Source organism: Ceraceosorus guamensis (genome assembly GCF_003144195.1).
Source record: "Ceraceosorus guamensis strain MCA 4658 unplaced genomic scaffold IE81scaffold_21, whole genome shotgun sequence".
Classification (NCBI taxonomy): domain Eukaryota; kingdom Fungi; phylum Basidiomycota; class Exobasidiomycetes; order Ceraceosorales; family Ceraceosoraceae; genus Ceraceosorus; species Ceraceosorus guamensis.
The window spans coordinates 195,565-210,275 of record NW_020290016.1 but is presented as its reverse complement, the minus strand read 5'-3'; the positions used below and the strand labels follow the sequence as shown (position 1 = coordinate 210,275).

Below are 14,711 nucleotides of genomic sequence, written 5' to 3'. Positions count from 1 at the left end.
ACTGCAATGGAGATTGTGGCATTTGCAAAACAAAGGGTGTGCAGAGGTGACAATTGGTATGGTACATAGATATCATGTAGAGAGTGGACACATCAGAGGAGGGAACGTTCCTGAGTGAAGGATGTGTGAGGAGTAGGTAGGGACAGAGACTGAAAGCGGGTTGGTCTAGAATTTTGAAGTTCAGCGTGTTCACCAGCAAAGTAAAGGGGAGTATGCGTATGCCAGCAGGAACGTCGAACTGATGCCAAAGTGATCTGGGTAAAAGGTCGGGTGTCAGATGCGAGTTGCCCTCATCGCTAGGCGAGATGCTTGCTCAAGGTCTGCATCCCAACCAGCAGCACCTCCATGTCGTCTTCGGTGTCAGTGTAAGCGACGAAACATTCGCTGCCGCTCTCGCTCGTAAAGTTGACTCGGAAACTGTGTGGCATCTGTGCCTCCTCGAAAGCATCTTCGATCGATGCGATGGCCCCTCTGAGGTTGTAATGCTCGGTGGGCGTATTCCGCTGGGCGTCATGAGAGGTCTTGAAGAATGCAATTTCTCCGTCTTTGAGCGCGAACCAGCGCCTCTTCCATCCCGTAGCGTCTCCGATTTGAATGCTCAAATCTCCCTCCAAGACCATATCTCCTGCAGCTTGCAGACGCAAAAACTCTTTGGCAAGCATCTCTCGATCGCGCTGCTTGACCGCTTTCCGAATAGCGGCCGCTTCTCCACGCTTGCGAGCCGCGTCAGCATCCGCCACGAGCTTGGCCTCTCGGGCCTGCGCGTCTCTCTTTTTGCGCGCCGAATGCTCAAGGGCTTCTTGCATTTCAATGTCCTGGCGCCTTTGATCCTCTCGAGCTCGTTCGGCGGCTTCCGCCTCTTTTCGCTTCTGTTCAGCAACATGGGCGCGGCGGCGACGTTCCTGAGAGCAAGCCAGATGTCAGCCGCGTCGTCATCATACACAAGGAAGGTCCACTAGCGAACTCACCTCGCTCTCGAGCTTGCTTCGCTCGTATGCATCGAGCTGATTGCGACTCGCCTGCTCCTTTGCCCATTTCGCACGTATCAGCACTTCAGCTTCGCTCCGCTCACGATTACGTCGCTCAGATTCGCTGATTTCGAAAGCAAGTCTGCGCTGCTCAGCCCGAGCGATTTCGATCTGAGCCTGAGCTGCCAGAGCTGCCCGATCCGCCATTCGCGCCCGCTGTCTCGCTTCAGCTGCCAAAGCCTTTTCTTCCGGATTACTCTCATTCTCGCTGCCCGAGGACGACTTAGGAAGTGGGGGCAAATTCTTCTTTCGGATCATGCCCGTGAGCTCCGAAGTGGTCGTGACTGCTGCTGTTGGGCTCAAGGCTGCCCCGCCCCGAGCTGCATCATCGTTCGAGCCGTTCCGCGAGTGACGCCCAATTCTAGCCTCTCCGGCACTCCCCAAGTTGAGCAGAGGTTTTCGTGGAGATGTCGCGATGGAGGTTGGAGCCGTGTTGAGAGTACTGCCGCTCCACGTGGGATTGCGGGTGCGGTACGGCCACGAAGGTCCCGCTCCATGTTGATGAGAACTGGTTGACGCCAGCAACGAGTTCGATCGTGATCTGTCGACAGCACTTGCCGTGAGACCAGTCGCGACACTCGGCGAGTCGGTAGAGGTCGAAGATTGAGCACGTTCATCATGCGCTATCTCATCGACAGGGAATTCAGCGTCTGGCGTGCAAGTCCATCCCGCAGTGAGAATTGGCATCCTGAATTCTGGAGACCGGACGTCAGCTCTGCTCGGTTCTTCGCTCATCCTGGCCGATACAGGCCTACTGGAAGCGAGTATAGGTGGCGCCTCGTGAGAGGGAAGCGTTGCAGGCCCAATCGGCGGACTGCGAGCCTCTGGGAAGCTTGCACGCTTCGGCGAGGTGAGCCCCTCAGACAAGCGATGCGCCGCTGCGATTTCTCTGGGGGTGCGTGGCAGTGGCGACAACGGGGGAGGTGACCGTGGGGAGCGGACGAGAGCGGGCGTCCTGGGCGTTGGTGGCAAGGCAAGATTGGGAGGCGCTCCCAGCGGAGACAAGACATTGCGTCTCCTATGATCGCTCGACTCGTCTCCCGACGACTTGTTGTTGCTGATACGACTGTCTCCGCGCAGCTCCGATTGGGTGTGCGCGCTGCGGCCGCTCTGACTCTCACTTCCACTCTGCCTGCTGTCAACGCGACGATGGCGGCCGGAATTTGGCGTATCGTGCCTCGGATTCGAGTGGCCATTGGGCGTATCACTAACGTCACCGCCCGCCCAGCTCTCCTGTTCCCTCTTGAGCTTCGACATGACCTGCTCGCGCTTCTTCTCGTCGCGCTTGATCCTTTCGCGCTCCCGCCGCTTTGCGCGGGCTTTTTCTTTCGCTTCAATGCGCTCTGCTTGCTCGTGTTGCCAGCTCAAAAAGTCTTGCTTTTCGCGCTCGAGTCGATCTCGCTCTTCCGCGTCGTCTCCGGGCTCGGGGCTCCCGATCTGTTCCAGAGGTCTGGCCCCCGTCGGGCCAAGCGTCAACGTATTCACGCGCGGTGTTGCAGAACCATCGGCGTCGATTCCACCATAGACATCGGTCTCGTCCGGCTCATCGAGCGGAAGAGGGGGCAACTCGCGCTCGCGAGGAGGAATTTGACTCGAGATAGGAAGCTCCGTCGCGACCGAGCTTCTGCGATCGTCGTACGAGCTGCCCTCTTCCGTGATAGGTGTTGGTGCGAGATCTCGCATTCTTTGGGTGGCGACGCTAGTCCGGGCGCTGAGATACCCCTTCGCCAAAGAGGACATTCCCAAGCCCAAGATGGTGGAGCCGGTGGTGCTTTGGCTGGCAGTGCTCATCTTTGTGGCTCTGCCATCTTCAGTCTCATCACCTGCCAGCTTACGTTCAAAACCGTTGGATTCCGGAGGAAGAGGAAATCCGTTGATGTCTCCACCGAGGCTGGAAGGCGTGGCAATGTCACGTGTAGATGGAGTACTCGCGTCTGTGTCTCTCGAGTACCTGGAAGAGTCGTAGCGGCTCTCGCGGCTCTCGTGACCATCACGAGGTCCGTCATCAAGGTCAGGGGAGCTCGCGCTCGAGCTTGCAAGGGCTGGCGATTGTTGACCTCCGTTGGTGTCGTGAATCGGGCTTTGCATGATTATACCACTTTCCGCATCCGTCTCTTCCCACTCGTCGTCCGTTTCACCTCGATGTATACGCAGCGGGCGCAATGGCGTGTCGGCATTGAGTTTGAGTTTGAATCGGATCAAAAAGTCGGTGAGCTCAGCAGCTTTGGATACGACTGTCGTCGCGGTCAGCGTGGGGAAGTGAGCCATCAGCGAGCGCCCGTGTACTAAAGCCCTCGCTCTGCGCACGCCGCTGTGGGACAGAGGAAGCTTAGACGTGTCAGCTTTGCCGATGATCATAGTCGCACTGTGATAGTGGAAGTCTGCCTTCCAAAAGCGCCCCAACGCTTGGCCTTCGCACGAAGTGCATCTCCCCGGACTGCAACTCCTCGCAGCGGTCCGTGCACCGAAGCATTGGTTCCCTCATTGATTTTCCATCCAAAGAGCTCAACCGGGCGTTTACGTGCACACGAAGGCGCGGGAGGAATGGCAAAGCTTCGTGGCTCTACCCACGAGACACGCGGCATCGACCGATCTGAGAGACTCGCGCCATCGCCATCTTTGGCGCGAGCTGGTAGCGTGACGACAGGGAATTTCACTCACCTCAAACCCTCCCCAAGGCACTGCACCAAGAGGTACTTGTCCATGACGCGCAGAATAGCAAAACGGGCTTCAGACGGTATGAGATGTTCCTGGATAGAACTCAAACCCTTTACGCCCGTATATGTGCCCTCGGCGACGACGATCATCGGCTGGGGCACGCCGGGTCGCAGAGTGACCGTTGATTGAGTTGATGCGGTAGACACCGCGGAGATGGTCGAACTCCTGACTGGATCATGTTGCGCAGACGTGCCTTCTGAGTGGAGGTATCCCAAAACGAAGAATGATATCCGCGTGTCGGAGGAGGCGATCGCCGCCCATGTCGCACTAATTCTGGTGTCCGAAAGGTCGAGCGACATGACACCAGAGCCGGCTTTTGGTGCCTTGAGAATGGATCGGATCTGGCCCTCTGGACGAGAAAGACCGGGCGAACCTGGTGCAGAGTCTCGCGGAAGTTGCGGCGAGTTTAATGAGGCTCGCTGCGATTGGTGCTTTGTAGGGGCAACATTAGGTGGATTTTCCATATGCCGAGCGCTGGAGGGTGACTTGCTGTGTTTGCGCGACGCCGCTGCCGCTGCGACGCGATTCTGGGAGATTTGAGGGCCCGCCCGATCGCCTCGAGGAGGAATCTCGAATTTCCTGGGTCGAGGAAAGCGAGAAGACACTGCTTCGGCCTCCGAATCCTCGTCGCCAAAGGCCCCGTCGTCCGAATCAATCTCGAGACTCGACGCGCTGTTTCGGGTAGAATATCTCACCACTCGCTTCGAGCCCTTGGAGCCCTCGGAGCTGCTGGACACCGCGGATGATGAGTAATGCGATGCTCGAGCCGGCGTCGGTGTCAGTATTTGTGCGACCCTCACGGGCGATGAGGTGATGCTGGAGGCAGGACTGGAGTTCTTGGATAGGATCGCCGTCAGCGGGTTACCTGCCGACAAGTATTCGGATTGGATGTGAGGAGATGTGATGGCGTTGTTGCGTTCTGAGGTGTTCGGTTTTGAAGGCGTGCTTGCCGGACGTGCGGCTTGGGTGAGTATCGATGCAGTATGATTTGCGGAGGTACGAGGAGGTGTGTCCGGGAGCTGCCCCACCCGTTCGTTGGAGCCTGATGACATTGTGATTCCGTTGAGGAGCGGATCCGCTCTCAAGTCTCGGGCCGCTTCCACAGTCACGAGTCTTCCGGGCGGCGTCAATCTAGTGACACTGCACCCGTACCCGAGACGATCAAAGTGCAACACTTGAGACCGCTGTAGAAGCAGTCAAGTCCAGATAAGCACAGCAACGAATGAGTGCTCCTGCCGCTGGCTGGACTAGACAAAGGCAATGCGGACGAGGTCCATGCGCATTCTTCGACTCTATGAAGTGCGTGTGCAAGGAGGCGAAGCGGCTTGCGACGAGTGCGGCAAACTCCTTGCGACGCGGGCCCAACAGGAGCAGACCCTCAGTCGTTGCAAGATCTGCCTGATGGCACTTGTCGTATGGCTCGCTGCGCCAGTGTGGATGTCGAGGATCGCCCAATGTATGCACGATAGATGGCGACCTGTGCTTCAGCTGCGAGGCGTGGGAGGATTTGACAAAAGTTGACCAAACGTGCGAAGCGAATACTAATACCAATGACATGCAAGGACAAGGGAGGTGCCGCAAGGACGGTGAAGAGCAAGAGCGCGTGTTGAGGGGATGTAAGACTTGCCCTGAGCGACATGCAGTCAGCAGCAGTCAGCAGCAGTCAGCAGCAACAGCAGCAGCAGCAGCAGCAGGGCTCGAGCGTCGTCGCAGCGCGCTTCTGCTCCTTCGTGCGCCCGACTGGTGATTGCCAGCTCTCCTCGATATACGCTCACACTGTAGCAGAATGCCTCTGCAAGCCGCGCAACGACGATTTCCCGTGGTGAATGTTGGCGCCAGGCGAAGGATGGCAAGAGCCGTCGCTGGCTGCACATTCATATTCGTGATTCGTCATTCAGATTGTCAAGCAAAGGAGTACTGCTGTGGCTACCTCCAGGTGACTCGTGAGCTGCTAGCTGCATCGGCATCGGCATCATCAGCATCAGCATCAGCGTCAACATCGAATTGACGCTGCAACCACGCGAGGACCACTGCTCAAGACTTTACCGGTACCGTACTTGAATCGATCGTGACACAGACAGCTACGCTGTCTGCCTAGCGCAACTCTCACGATCGACTTGTATGTTTGAACGCGGGCTTCGAAGTAGCTGCTGCTGCCGGCAGCTCGTGTGGGTCGCGACAGCGTAGGACGCTACGGATTTGTCTGGCTCACCAAGCTAGATTCAGATTCACATTGCACGGTGCGATGGAATGGCCATCTGCTGCGCTGCACTACACTGCACTGCGCTGCACTACACTGCGCTGCGCTGCACTGCACGTCAGGCGCACCGCATTGCATTCATTCGGCACCTCAGCAACTCTTAGCTCCGGAGCTATGTTCCCCACGCAGGACACATGGCGCAATTTAAACGCCAAGGAGGATTCTCCAGTCACTCGTGACGGAGCAGTGATGTCCTGACGACGCTGACGCCAGTCATGGATCGAACACGATCGAGCGTCGACATAGCCATCAAGAGTCAGAGTCAAGAGTCGTCAGTAGTCACAATTCTTAGGCGACGCCTGTTGAACAGCAGCTGAGTCAACGCTTGTGACTGCCATGCTCAGGCATTAGCAGGCAGCTGTTGGCTTGCAGGCAGCAAGGCTTCTGGCGGAGTTGCCTGTCGTTCACATCCCCCCCCCCTCTCCCCTACCCCCTTTGTGGGATTCGGCAGCGCTCTTTGCCGCCGCGTATCTCGGGTTGTTCCGATCAATCCACAAGATGGCAGAGGAGCTTAATGCTGCCACACGAATGGCCCGCTATAAGCCAGTATAAGTCGCTTTCATGCGGGCACTGCACCACTCTCTCAAATTTGGTCGAGTCGTGAGTGCTGTAGCAGTCAAATTCAAAAATCGTTCCGTCGAAAAGTTCGTGAATGCGTGGTTGCGTCTTGCGCTGCAGCGCTAGACCGCTGGCAGCTGCGATTGCTGACCTGTGCAGCAGTCGCTCAAGCTCCAGATGTGACAGCTGCTGGCATATACATGTAGCAGCAGGCAGCTAGCTTCCTTTGAACACAACAGACTTCTAGTCTTGAGTCGTGAGTACATACAGTGCGACGTGCGTATGGAGCAGGTCTAGCCTATCACGCTGCAAATTCCAATGCACAGCAACACTTGCTAATCTCCCAAATCCCCAGACTAAGCGCTCAAATGGCTTCTCATCAATCGCGATTTCGTGATTGACCTTACAAATCGCGAGCATGGCTAAGTCAGCAATCCTCTTGCAGATTCATTCTTCTGCCATCCGAATTCAGGTAGAAGGCTTGTGAGGTGTGTCTCGGAGCCCGAGAAGTCCACCCACCTCGCGAGGCGCTAATCGCTGTGGACGCAATGCTGGTGCTCAATTTACGTGCGGGTACCTGTGCATGGGAGCTGGCTGTACAGGCATAGCGGTTGCGGCCAAATGCCAAACTCAAAAGCTTGTTGTGTGTGTCTGCAGCAGCAAAGGATCAAGCTCTCAGATGCCTGTGTCCAGAGGTCATTTGCTCATTTGCTCATTTGTGCAGTGAATCGCACACCAGCCACGGTCTCTGCCAGTAGCCGCCGTTCATGTTTGCGCTTCTACTCACGACTCACCACCACCAAGGAAAGGCCAAAGACCAGACTTGCCCTGTGGCGCTTCCCTTCGCGCAAGGGTCGCTCGAGGATGAGTTGCGGAGACACGCCTTCGTACCACGGTCATATTCGCGCCTGCCTTCATCCCAGAAGCCATCTTCGCAGGCACAAGCTCTGCAAATGTAAATTGCTCAAAACACATTCACGATCCGTATCAGGTGTAGCAGCTGTATACAGAGACCCTTGCCTGACTTGTCACAGCTAGGCTGCTGCCCTCTGTAGAACGTGCACAGAACAATTAATCGCGTCGAAATGGCATGACCGCCATTAAGGCGGCCTCACAGAAACTTGTCTTGGATCGAATCACAAATAGGTTTTGCCGTCAGTTGGGCGTTCCGAGGGCAAAATTAGCCGCCGCGCTGCATGTGCGGTATATCTATCATAGCTATAGATGTAGGAAACGGCAACGCGAAGCTCCAACAGTCACAAGCGGCCACTTCCGAAAATCCATGACGCTTTGCAGCAGGTGCTAGTGGCTTTCGTAGTCTGAGAGTGCATGCGCAAACCACAACGCATGAATGTCGGAGATGACGTTGTGCGTGAAGCAGCCGGAGCTCACGCCATGCTATGAAGGGGGCGTGGAGCATTATCCGACGAGATGAAGACTCGCCAGCTGTGCCTCAAGGTCTATTTTTACGAGGGCACCTTGAGAGCATCCACGTCTTTCCCTGCTACGGCCACACGCCAACTCTGCTTTCATCCTCAATTTCGACAGACGTATTGAAGTGATGACCGAATTGACGTCTTGCCACACACGTGGAGGCCCCAGATTCATTCAATACAGCGCGTCTTTGCGTTCGATTTCGGGAACCATGATCAACAAGAGTAACCTGACAGAGTGTTTTTGAATAGCAGGGCGAGCAGCCAGTGAATGTCGTGCGAAGAAAGTCTAGAAGGACTAGGCGCTACTACGCGTAGAGGTCATCATCATCGCCATCCGCGCCGAATTGAGCGCCACCAGATTCTTGACGACCTGCACCACCCTCATCAGGGAATTTGAAACCCGATCCTAGACCACGAGATTGTTGCAGGTTCTGAGCGAACATCTCGTACCTTCTGATGTCCTGATCTGAAACTGAGCGACGAGCGAACTTCATGGCCTCTTCGAAGTGATCGACGGTGATTTCAGGCACCTCGTCGATGCCAGCCTCTTCTTCTACGGCCGCATCGGTCTCCATCTTGATGTCGTCGGCGGGTGCTCCGCCCTCTGCCAATCTCTTCTCCTCTCGCTCGCGTGCTTGTCTGATGTCAGCCTCGATACTTTGACGGATTGCCAGCTTGGCAGCGCGCTGGCAGATCTCGGCCAGATCAGCTCCAGAGAAGCCGTGGGTGTGTTTTGCGAGGTAGTTGAGATCGACGCTGGGGGCCACCGGCGACTTCTTGAGAGTGGCGGAAAGAATAGAAAGACGACTCGTCTCGTCAGGCAGCGGAATATAGATTAGCTGGTCGAGACGCCCAGGACGCAAGATGGCGGAGTCGATCTGGTCGGGTCTGTTTGTAGCGCCGATCACGAAAACGTTCTTCTTCGCGTTCATACCGTCCATCTCTGTCAAGATCTGGTTGATGACTCGGTCGCCAGCGCCACCGGCGTCGCCATTTGAACCACCACGGCTCTTCGCAATGGCGTCCAGCTCGTCGAAGAACATGACACAGGGAGCTGCAGCACGTGCCTTGTCGAAGACATCACGGACGTTGGCCTCGCTTTCTCCGAACCACATTGTAAGGAGTTCTGGGCCCTTGATCGAGATGAAGTTGGCCTGGCATTCGTTGGCAATAGCCTTCGCAAGCATCGTCTTACCAGTACCTGGGGGGCCGTAGAAGAGTACACCCTTGGATGGAGACATTCCATACTTGAGGAACTTTTCTGGGTGTTCGACAGGGTAGGACACTGTCTCTTGCAGCTCCTGCTTGACCTTCTCCAGACCACCAATGTCTTTCCATGTGACAGTGGGGACTTCCACCACAGTCTCGCGCAGAGCCGAAGGGTTTGAGACGCCAAGGGCGAAGCGGAAGTTCTCCATCGTGACGCCAAGGCTGTCAAGCACCTCAGCATCGATCGTGTCCTCGTCGAGGTCGATCAGATCCATCTTCTCACGAATCTGCTGCATCGCAGCTTCGGAGCACAAGCTTGCCATGTCGCTGCCCACATAGCCGTGAGTGTCGGCTGCTATTTGTTCAAGATCCACATCGTCGCCCAGCTTCATGTTCTTCGTGTGGATGCGAAGGATCTCGAGACGTCCGGTGGGGTCAGGGATGCCGATGTCGACCTCGCGGTCGAAGCGCCCGAACCGGCGAAGTGCCGGGTCGATGGAGTTGGGCCGGTTCGTCGCGGCCATGACAACAATGTTGGAACGCGCTTTGAGACCGTCCATGAGAGTCAAAAGCTGGGAAACTACACGACGCTCGACCTCTCCATTGGTCTTCTCTCGCTTTGGCGCGATTGAGTCGATCTCATCGATGAAGATGATTGCAGGCGAGCTGTACATGCAATGGGTCCATTTCAATTAGCATAGGGCCCGATGTGCACCCAGATACTGCAGCATACTCACTTCTTCTCCGCCTCCTCAAATGCCTTTCTCAGATTGGATTCAGATTCTCCAGCCATCTTACTCATGATCTCTGGTCCGTTGATCAGGAAGAAGAAAGCGCCTGTTTCGTTCGCCACAGCTCGCGCCATGAGGGTCTTACCGGTACCGGGAGGGCCGTACATGAGAACTAGATCAAGAAGGAACAAGTCAGACCTTCGTCCGCGCGCCATGCAAAGTCATATGTAGACTCACCTCCTCGGGGCGGCTTGATACCGATAGCCTTGAAGAGCTGAGGGTGTCGGAGAGGCAATTCTACCATTTCGCGAACTACGAATGGAGTCGCAAGCAAAGAGTCAGGACAAGACCTTTGCAAGGAAAGTCATCCTTCGATGTAGGTTTGCCACCTCGCCGCTTTAATACCAAACTCACTCTGAGCCATCTGCTTCCTGCAACCTCCGATATCGTCGTAGCCTACATCTGCCAAATTTGCTTCCTCGTCTTCACGCTTGACAGGATCTCCCTCCGTGTGGATTACAGTGTCTTGCGCGACGATGCAGAATTCTGCAGGATCCGTCTCAATGACCTTGAACTCAACAGCGCGCATGCCGCCACGAACAGTGAAAGTGTCGCCCTTGCGGACTGGGCGATATGCCTCGAGGAAGTATGGCTTGAGGTAGACATCGAAGATATTGCCAGTGAGACCCTCGACGCTGTCGTCGAAGGGCAAGACGTGAATGCGCTTGCCGTACTTAATATCGTGGCACGCATGTACGGTGACCAAGTCGCCGAGCTTGACGCGCAAGTTGTTCCTAGCGACCTTGTTCAGACGAATCTTGCTGTCCTCGGTGTCATCTGCCGTCAAGCAGATCAAGACGGTGTCTCGGCGCTTCTTTCCGCGCAGAAGGACTGTGGAAAGCAGCAGGACCAACGAAGTCAGCACGACAGGTGAGTTGCGACCTTTTGCTTGCGAAGACTGCAGGCTCGATGCGTAGATGGAGCAGGGAAGGACCCAACCCGGAAGCTTTGCAAGCGATGGAAGCAGTGCGCGGCAAGTCTGACTGATGCACTCACCGGTGTCACCCCGGAATAGACCAAGCTCTTCCATCTTGGCTGCAGAGAAGCAAGCCACGGAGTTGTCATCGGTGGTGGCCTCATCGACGAAGAGTCTGTTCGGAGCTGCGTGACAGCAGCGGTAGCGGAATGTCAGCGATGAAAAGGCAAAGCAAGCGGCGACGGAGCACATGGAGGAGACTCACATTTCTTCTGGCGCAAGATTGCAGTGGCGGTTTCGTCGCCACCTGTGCCGTCGTTGTTGGCAGCAGGCGGTGGAATGACGGGCTTATCGTCGCCAATGGGCGCTCCTGGTTGCTCAGACGCCATGATGTCGAAGCTACTGGAGTGACTGCCGATCGGCTGAGAGAACTTTGGGGAGCGAGCAGTCAGGGAGGTATGCAAGCAAGTGCAGATCGAAGTCCCTTCGAGCGGAGAGACTATTTCACAAAGAATAATCACTGGCACAGAGTGAAGGCGATGGTGGTGGTGGTCGATGGGACGAGAAACTCGGGACAGTCAAAATGGTGGGTGAAGGTGACTCAAGTTCGCTCTGATCAGCTGCGCATTCATCATAAGCTTCGACCTAGATCAACGCGCAATCCCCAATAATCCCTCAGCTAAATCAAGACTCGAGCCCTGCAGAGCGTGCGGTGAGGCTTGCGCGTTCAAGCAGTCAGAGCGGCGCGCACATCATCAGCAGGTCGATAGAGCTTACGGTGTGGTGTGTCAACCCGCGCATGCGTGTCCCCTCCCCTCCACGCGCATTCGAAGGCCACAGACGTCGCTGTTGCGGGCACGCTCAAGCATGGCTCGAGCGCAGTCACGTGACTCATCAGACGCGTGGAGACCGCGCTGTGCTCATCAAAGAGAAATTGTGAGAGATGCGGGGATGATCACCAATAAACCACGAACGGTGTGTCATGAGCGTGAAGGTAGGTTCATCTGTTTACATGGCTTGACCCTTAAGACCACAGACACGCACCACGACCGCACCACTTCGCGCTAACCTCCGCCTCCTCACCCTTCTATCCAGCCGCGAATATGGATGCTCTATGGAGAAGAGCTACACGCACTCTTGCTCTACTCGCTCTTATGTTGTCTTTTAGTCACACTCGCGATTGCTAGGCGGCAGATGTATCGCTGGATCCTGAATGCATATCAACAAGTATTGCGACTATTATACAAGCATCACGGCGTCTCGCAAGCACTGCCAAGCTGTCAGCACGAGGGCAATTGATCCGCCAATCAACACGCCGAACATATCCAAGCCAACGTACAGTCTGCTGGATGCAAAGGCAGCATCCGCTGAGCCAATGGGTGTGGCAGAGGAGTTGAAATTCCTGCAAAGGAGAGCAGCAGGCCACCCGCCATGCTCGCGAGTGGTAAATGCGTAACCAGCCAGGAGCTCATCATCTGCGCACGAGCCCGCTGTCCCGCCATCGCTGGCGAAGATGCCGTGCTGCGCTTGCTCCTGTGTCACTCCGCTTCGACCCATGGCATCGTGTCGATCGAACCAGACCGTGCGCGCACCTTGAGCGGTCGCTGTACGCGCAGGATCGCTCTGGACCGACGTTTTGGCGCAGTACGAGCTTCTACTGTGACCTTCATCGTCGAAAGCGTATCCAACGATGAAGGCTCCAGATGCGCATTCCAGCTTGGTGTACCCTTTTGCCCAGTCATGCGATACGTGCCGCTCGTCCGTCACCACCTCCCACTCGCGCTTTGCACTTGGCCACAATTCTCTGCCGAAGACGGCATCTGTGCAAAGGCCGCGAGGCTTTGATTGGTGAGTCAGGCCGATCAGCCGCAAGCCGTCTGGGCACGAAGCCTTCGTGTCGCCGGGAAAGTAGCGAATGTCTCCGGATATGACGTTGCTCTGCTGCACGCTGCCGCGATCTGTGCCGAGCATCAGCCACCGAGGTACCGATGGCACAGTAAGGTTGACCGATGAAGACAGAGTAGCATCGGCAGCGGATTCAAATCGGCCCAAAGCTTGTTGCAGACGATTCCAGCTCGAGGCGCGAAAGTCGTTGGCGCCGGGGCTGTCAATGCTGAGCAGCTCTCCGGAAGAGCTCCATTCAAGCAACGCATATCCATCGCCGACACCCGCGGCTTGCCAGCCCACGAGTGGCCAGTATGCAAACTCGAGATCTCGGTCGATCAGCAGTGAGACAAAGCGACCCCACCATCCTTTGTCTGTTTGCGAGGTGCCCAGACGTCCAATACCAAATTCCGATATCCACACTGGCGCAGTGTAGTGCTTTTGAACTTGGTCGATGGACGACGCAACGTACGACGCGAGCCGGTTGATAGTGGCATTCAAATCCGCTGGGCTCAATTCAGCGTAGGTGGGCTCATTGAGGTCAAAAGGCTCGTTGCCGCCCGTTGCGTTCGGCCCAGTGTAAGCGTAAAAGTGCGCCGCGTACACCAGCTTGTCTGGAATCGCAAGCGCGTGACTGAGGTCCTGCACCGGTGCTAGCTCTGGCCGGTAATGTCTGGGAGGTTGGCGAAAGAGGTTAGCGAGTCTTTCACCGCAAATGCCAAGCAGCTGTGATGCTCACGGCGTGTAAGGCGAAGGGATGCCGACGTAGTTGATGCCATCGATGACGATCAAAATGTCCGCGTTCGCTTCGCGATGTATTCGGTTGGCAGCGTCAAGCGAGGCTCGCCACCAATCTGCTGCTCCGCCGCCACCCCATGTCGGATCAAGAAGGATATCACGCCGTACCTCGCTGGGTGATGGTGCATTGAATTTTGCGAGGTGTCAGCTTTGCCTACGTGTGCGTGCTTCGATACACGAGACTTTGACTGACTTGTACAGCTCGGCACCGATTACGCGCGTATTGTTCGCATATCTCTGGACGAGGAACACCCAGTCTGCTTGCCACTGCTGATCCGTTTGCGCCCCATTCCATCTAGAGTTCACGTCCAATCCGCAGCACCAGATGCTCTTCACCGTGTGGTTGTTCAAGATGACGGCGATGCCAGCTCGAGTGAGCGCAGTGACGCAAGCGTCGAAAATTTGCAGGGGATACATTCCCATCAGCTGCGGATTGGCTCTCAACGCGCTGTCTGGCACAATCGTAGCCGTGTGCAGCATCTCATTGGACCATGGCAGGCGCACAGTGTTGATGCCCAGTGCCAGGAATTGAGCCACGATCTCTTCGAGCGCGACGCGGTCCAGACACAGTGGGGTCTGATACGCCAGCTCACCCGCGTGATGATTTGCTGGGTCGTTGTAGTCGCCGCGGCCAAGATAAGTGCCTGAAGCTCCGTGCCAGTTGCCACCGCGCAACTTGAAACGTTTGCCATTCGCATCGACGATGTATCTGCCTCGCGTGCTCAAGGGCGGTGCCCAAGTGTTCACTAAAGACGAGTTGCCAGCAACTGCGTCCTGCCTGGACATGAGTTCGATGCCATCTTTCCACTGGGATGACTCAAGACGGCTAGGGGGGTAGAGGCGCTGGGATGTGGCGCTAAATAATGCTTGCGGTGCTGGCGTGGTCCGAGTAGAGGGGAGTGCACTGGCCGAATCTGCTAGGGTGAAGCAGCTCAGCAAAGAAAGAAAGACAAAGATCCTGATGTGATTCTGGATGATTGGCCTCATGAGTAGCAGAGTGATCATCTTTGTATCCTTGACCGACCCCTCTGCCCCTTGGCAGAGCTGAGCGATACTACTCGTGGCGAAATGACGGAGTATGACACAGCTTTCGAAGCAGCACTGGGTACGCTG

At 56.2% G+C, this 14,711-nt stretch overlaps 3 protein-coding genes across 3 annotated transcripts; all 3 read right to left on the bottom strand.

Moving 5' to 3' along the window:
* Window positions 1-2: 2 nt before the first annotated feature.
* IE81DRAFT_322603 (hypothetical protein) lies at window positions 3-5,286 on the bottom strand. The gene is made up of 3 exons (XM_025513686.1): window positions 3,690-5,286; window positions 969-3,339; window positions 3-902 (listed from the first exon to the last, which is right to left on the bottom strand). Exons 1-3 carry the CDS (start codon window positions 4,796-4,798, stop codon window positions 297-299), a joined length of 4,086 nt encoding a protein of 1,361 aa, XP_025370462.1. The 5' UTR covers window positions 4,799-5,286; the 3' UTR covers window positions 3-296.
* Window positions 5,287-7,848: 2,562 nt separating this feature from the next.
* IE81DRAFT_322602 (putative CDC48-microsomal protein of CDC48/PAS1/SEC18 family of ATPase) lies at window positions 7,849-11,673 on the bottom strand. Its single transcript, XM_025513685.1, has 6 exons — window positions 11,182-11,673; window positions 10,997-11,101; window positions 10,355-10,831; window positions 10,178-10,252; window positions 9,947-10,112; window positions 7,849-9,875 (listed from the first exon to the last, which is right to left on the bottom strand). The coding sequence occupies exons 1-6, from the start codon at window positions 11,303-11,305 to the stop codon at window positions 8,306-8,308; spliced, it is 2,517 nt and encodes an 838-aa protein (XP_025370461.1). The 5' UTR covers window positions 11,306-11,673; the 3' UTR covers window positions 7,849-8,305.
* Window positions 11,674-12,155: 482 nt separating this feature from the next.
* IE81DRAFT_288912 (glycoside hydrolase) lies at window positions 12,156-14,384 on the bottom strand (the record flags this gene model as incomplete). Its single annotated transcript, XM_025511794.1, has 3 exons — window positions 12,156-13,473; window positions 13,540-13,710; window positions 13,792-14,384. 3 exons carry the CDS (start codon window positions 14,382-14,384, stop codon window positions 12,156-12,158), a joined length of 2,082 nt encoding a protein of 693 aa, XP_025370460.1.
* Window positions 14,385-14,711: the final 327 nt, after the last annotated feature.

Excerpts from the sequence above, each read along its gene's own strand:
- IE81DRAFT_322603 (XM_025513686.1), bottom strand. The coding sequence starts at position 4,798 with ATGTCATCAGGCTCCAACGAACGGGTGGGGCAGCTCCCGGACACACCT. Across the intron at positions 3,340-3,689 it reads TGCCTTGGGGAGGGTTTGAG|CGGCGTGCGCAGAGCGAGGG; the intron begins GTGAGTGAAATT and ends TCTGTCCCACAG. Across the intron at positions 903-968 it reads GAAGCAAGCTCGAGAGCGAG|GAACGTCGCCGCCGCGCCCA; the intron begins GTGAGTTCGCTA and ends GCTTGCTCTCAG.
- IE81DRAFT_322602 (XM_025513685.1), bottom strand. The coding sequence starts at position 11,305 with ATGGCGTCTGAGCAACCAGGAGCGCCCATTGGCGACGATAAGCCCGTC. Across the intron at positions 10,253-10,354 it reads CAGGAAGCAGATGGCTCAGA|TTCGCGAAATGGTAGAATTG; the intron begins GTGAGTTTGGTA and ends CTCCATTCGTAG. Across the intron at positions 9,876-9,946 it reads TTTGAGGAGGCGGAGAAGAA|CTCGCCTGCAATCATCTTCA; the intron begins GTGAGTATGCTG and ends TTGCATGTACAG.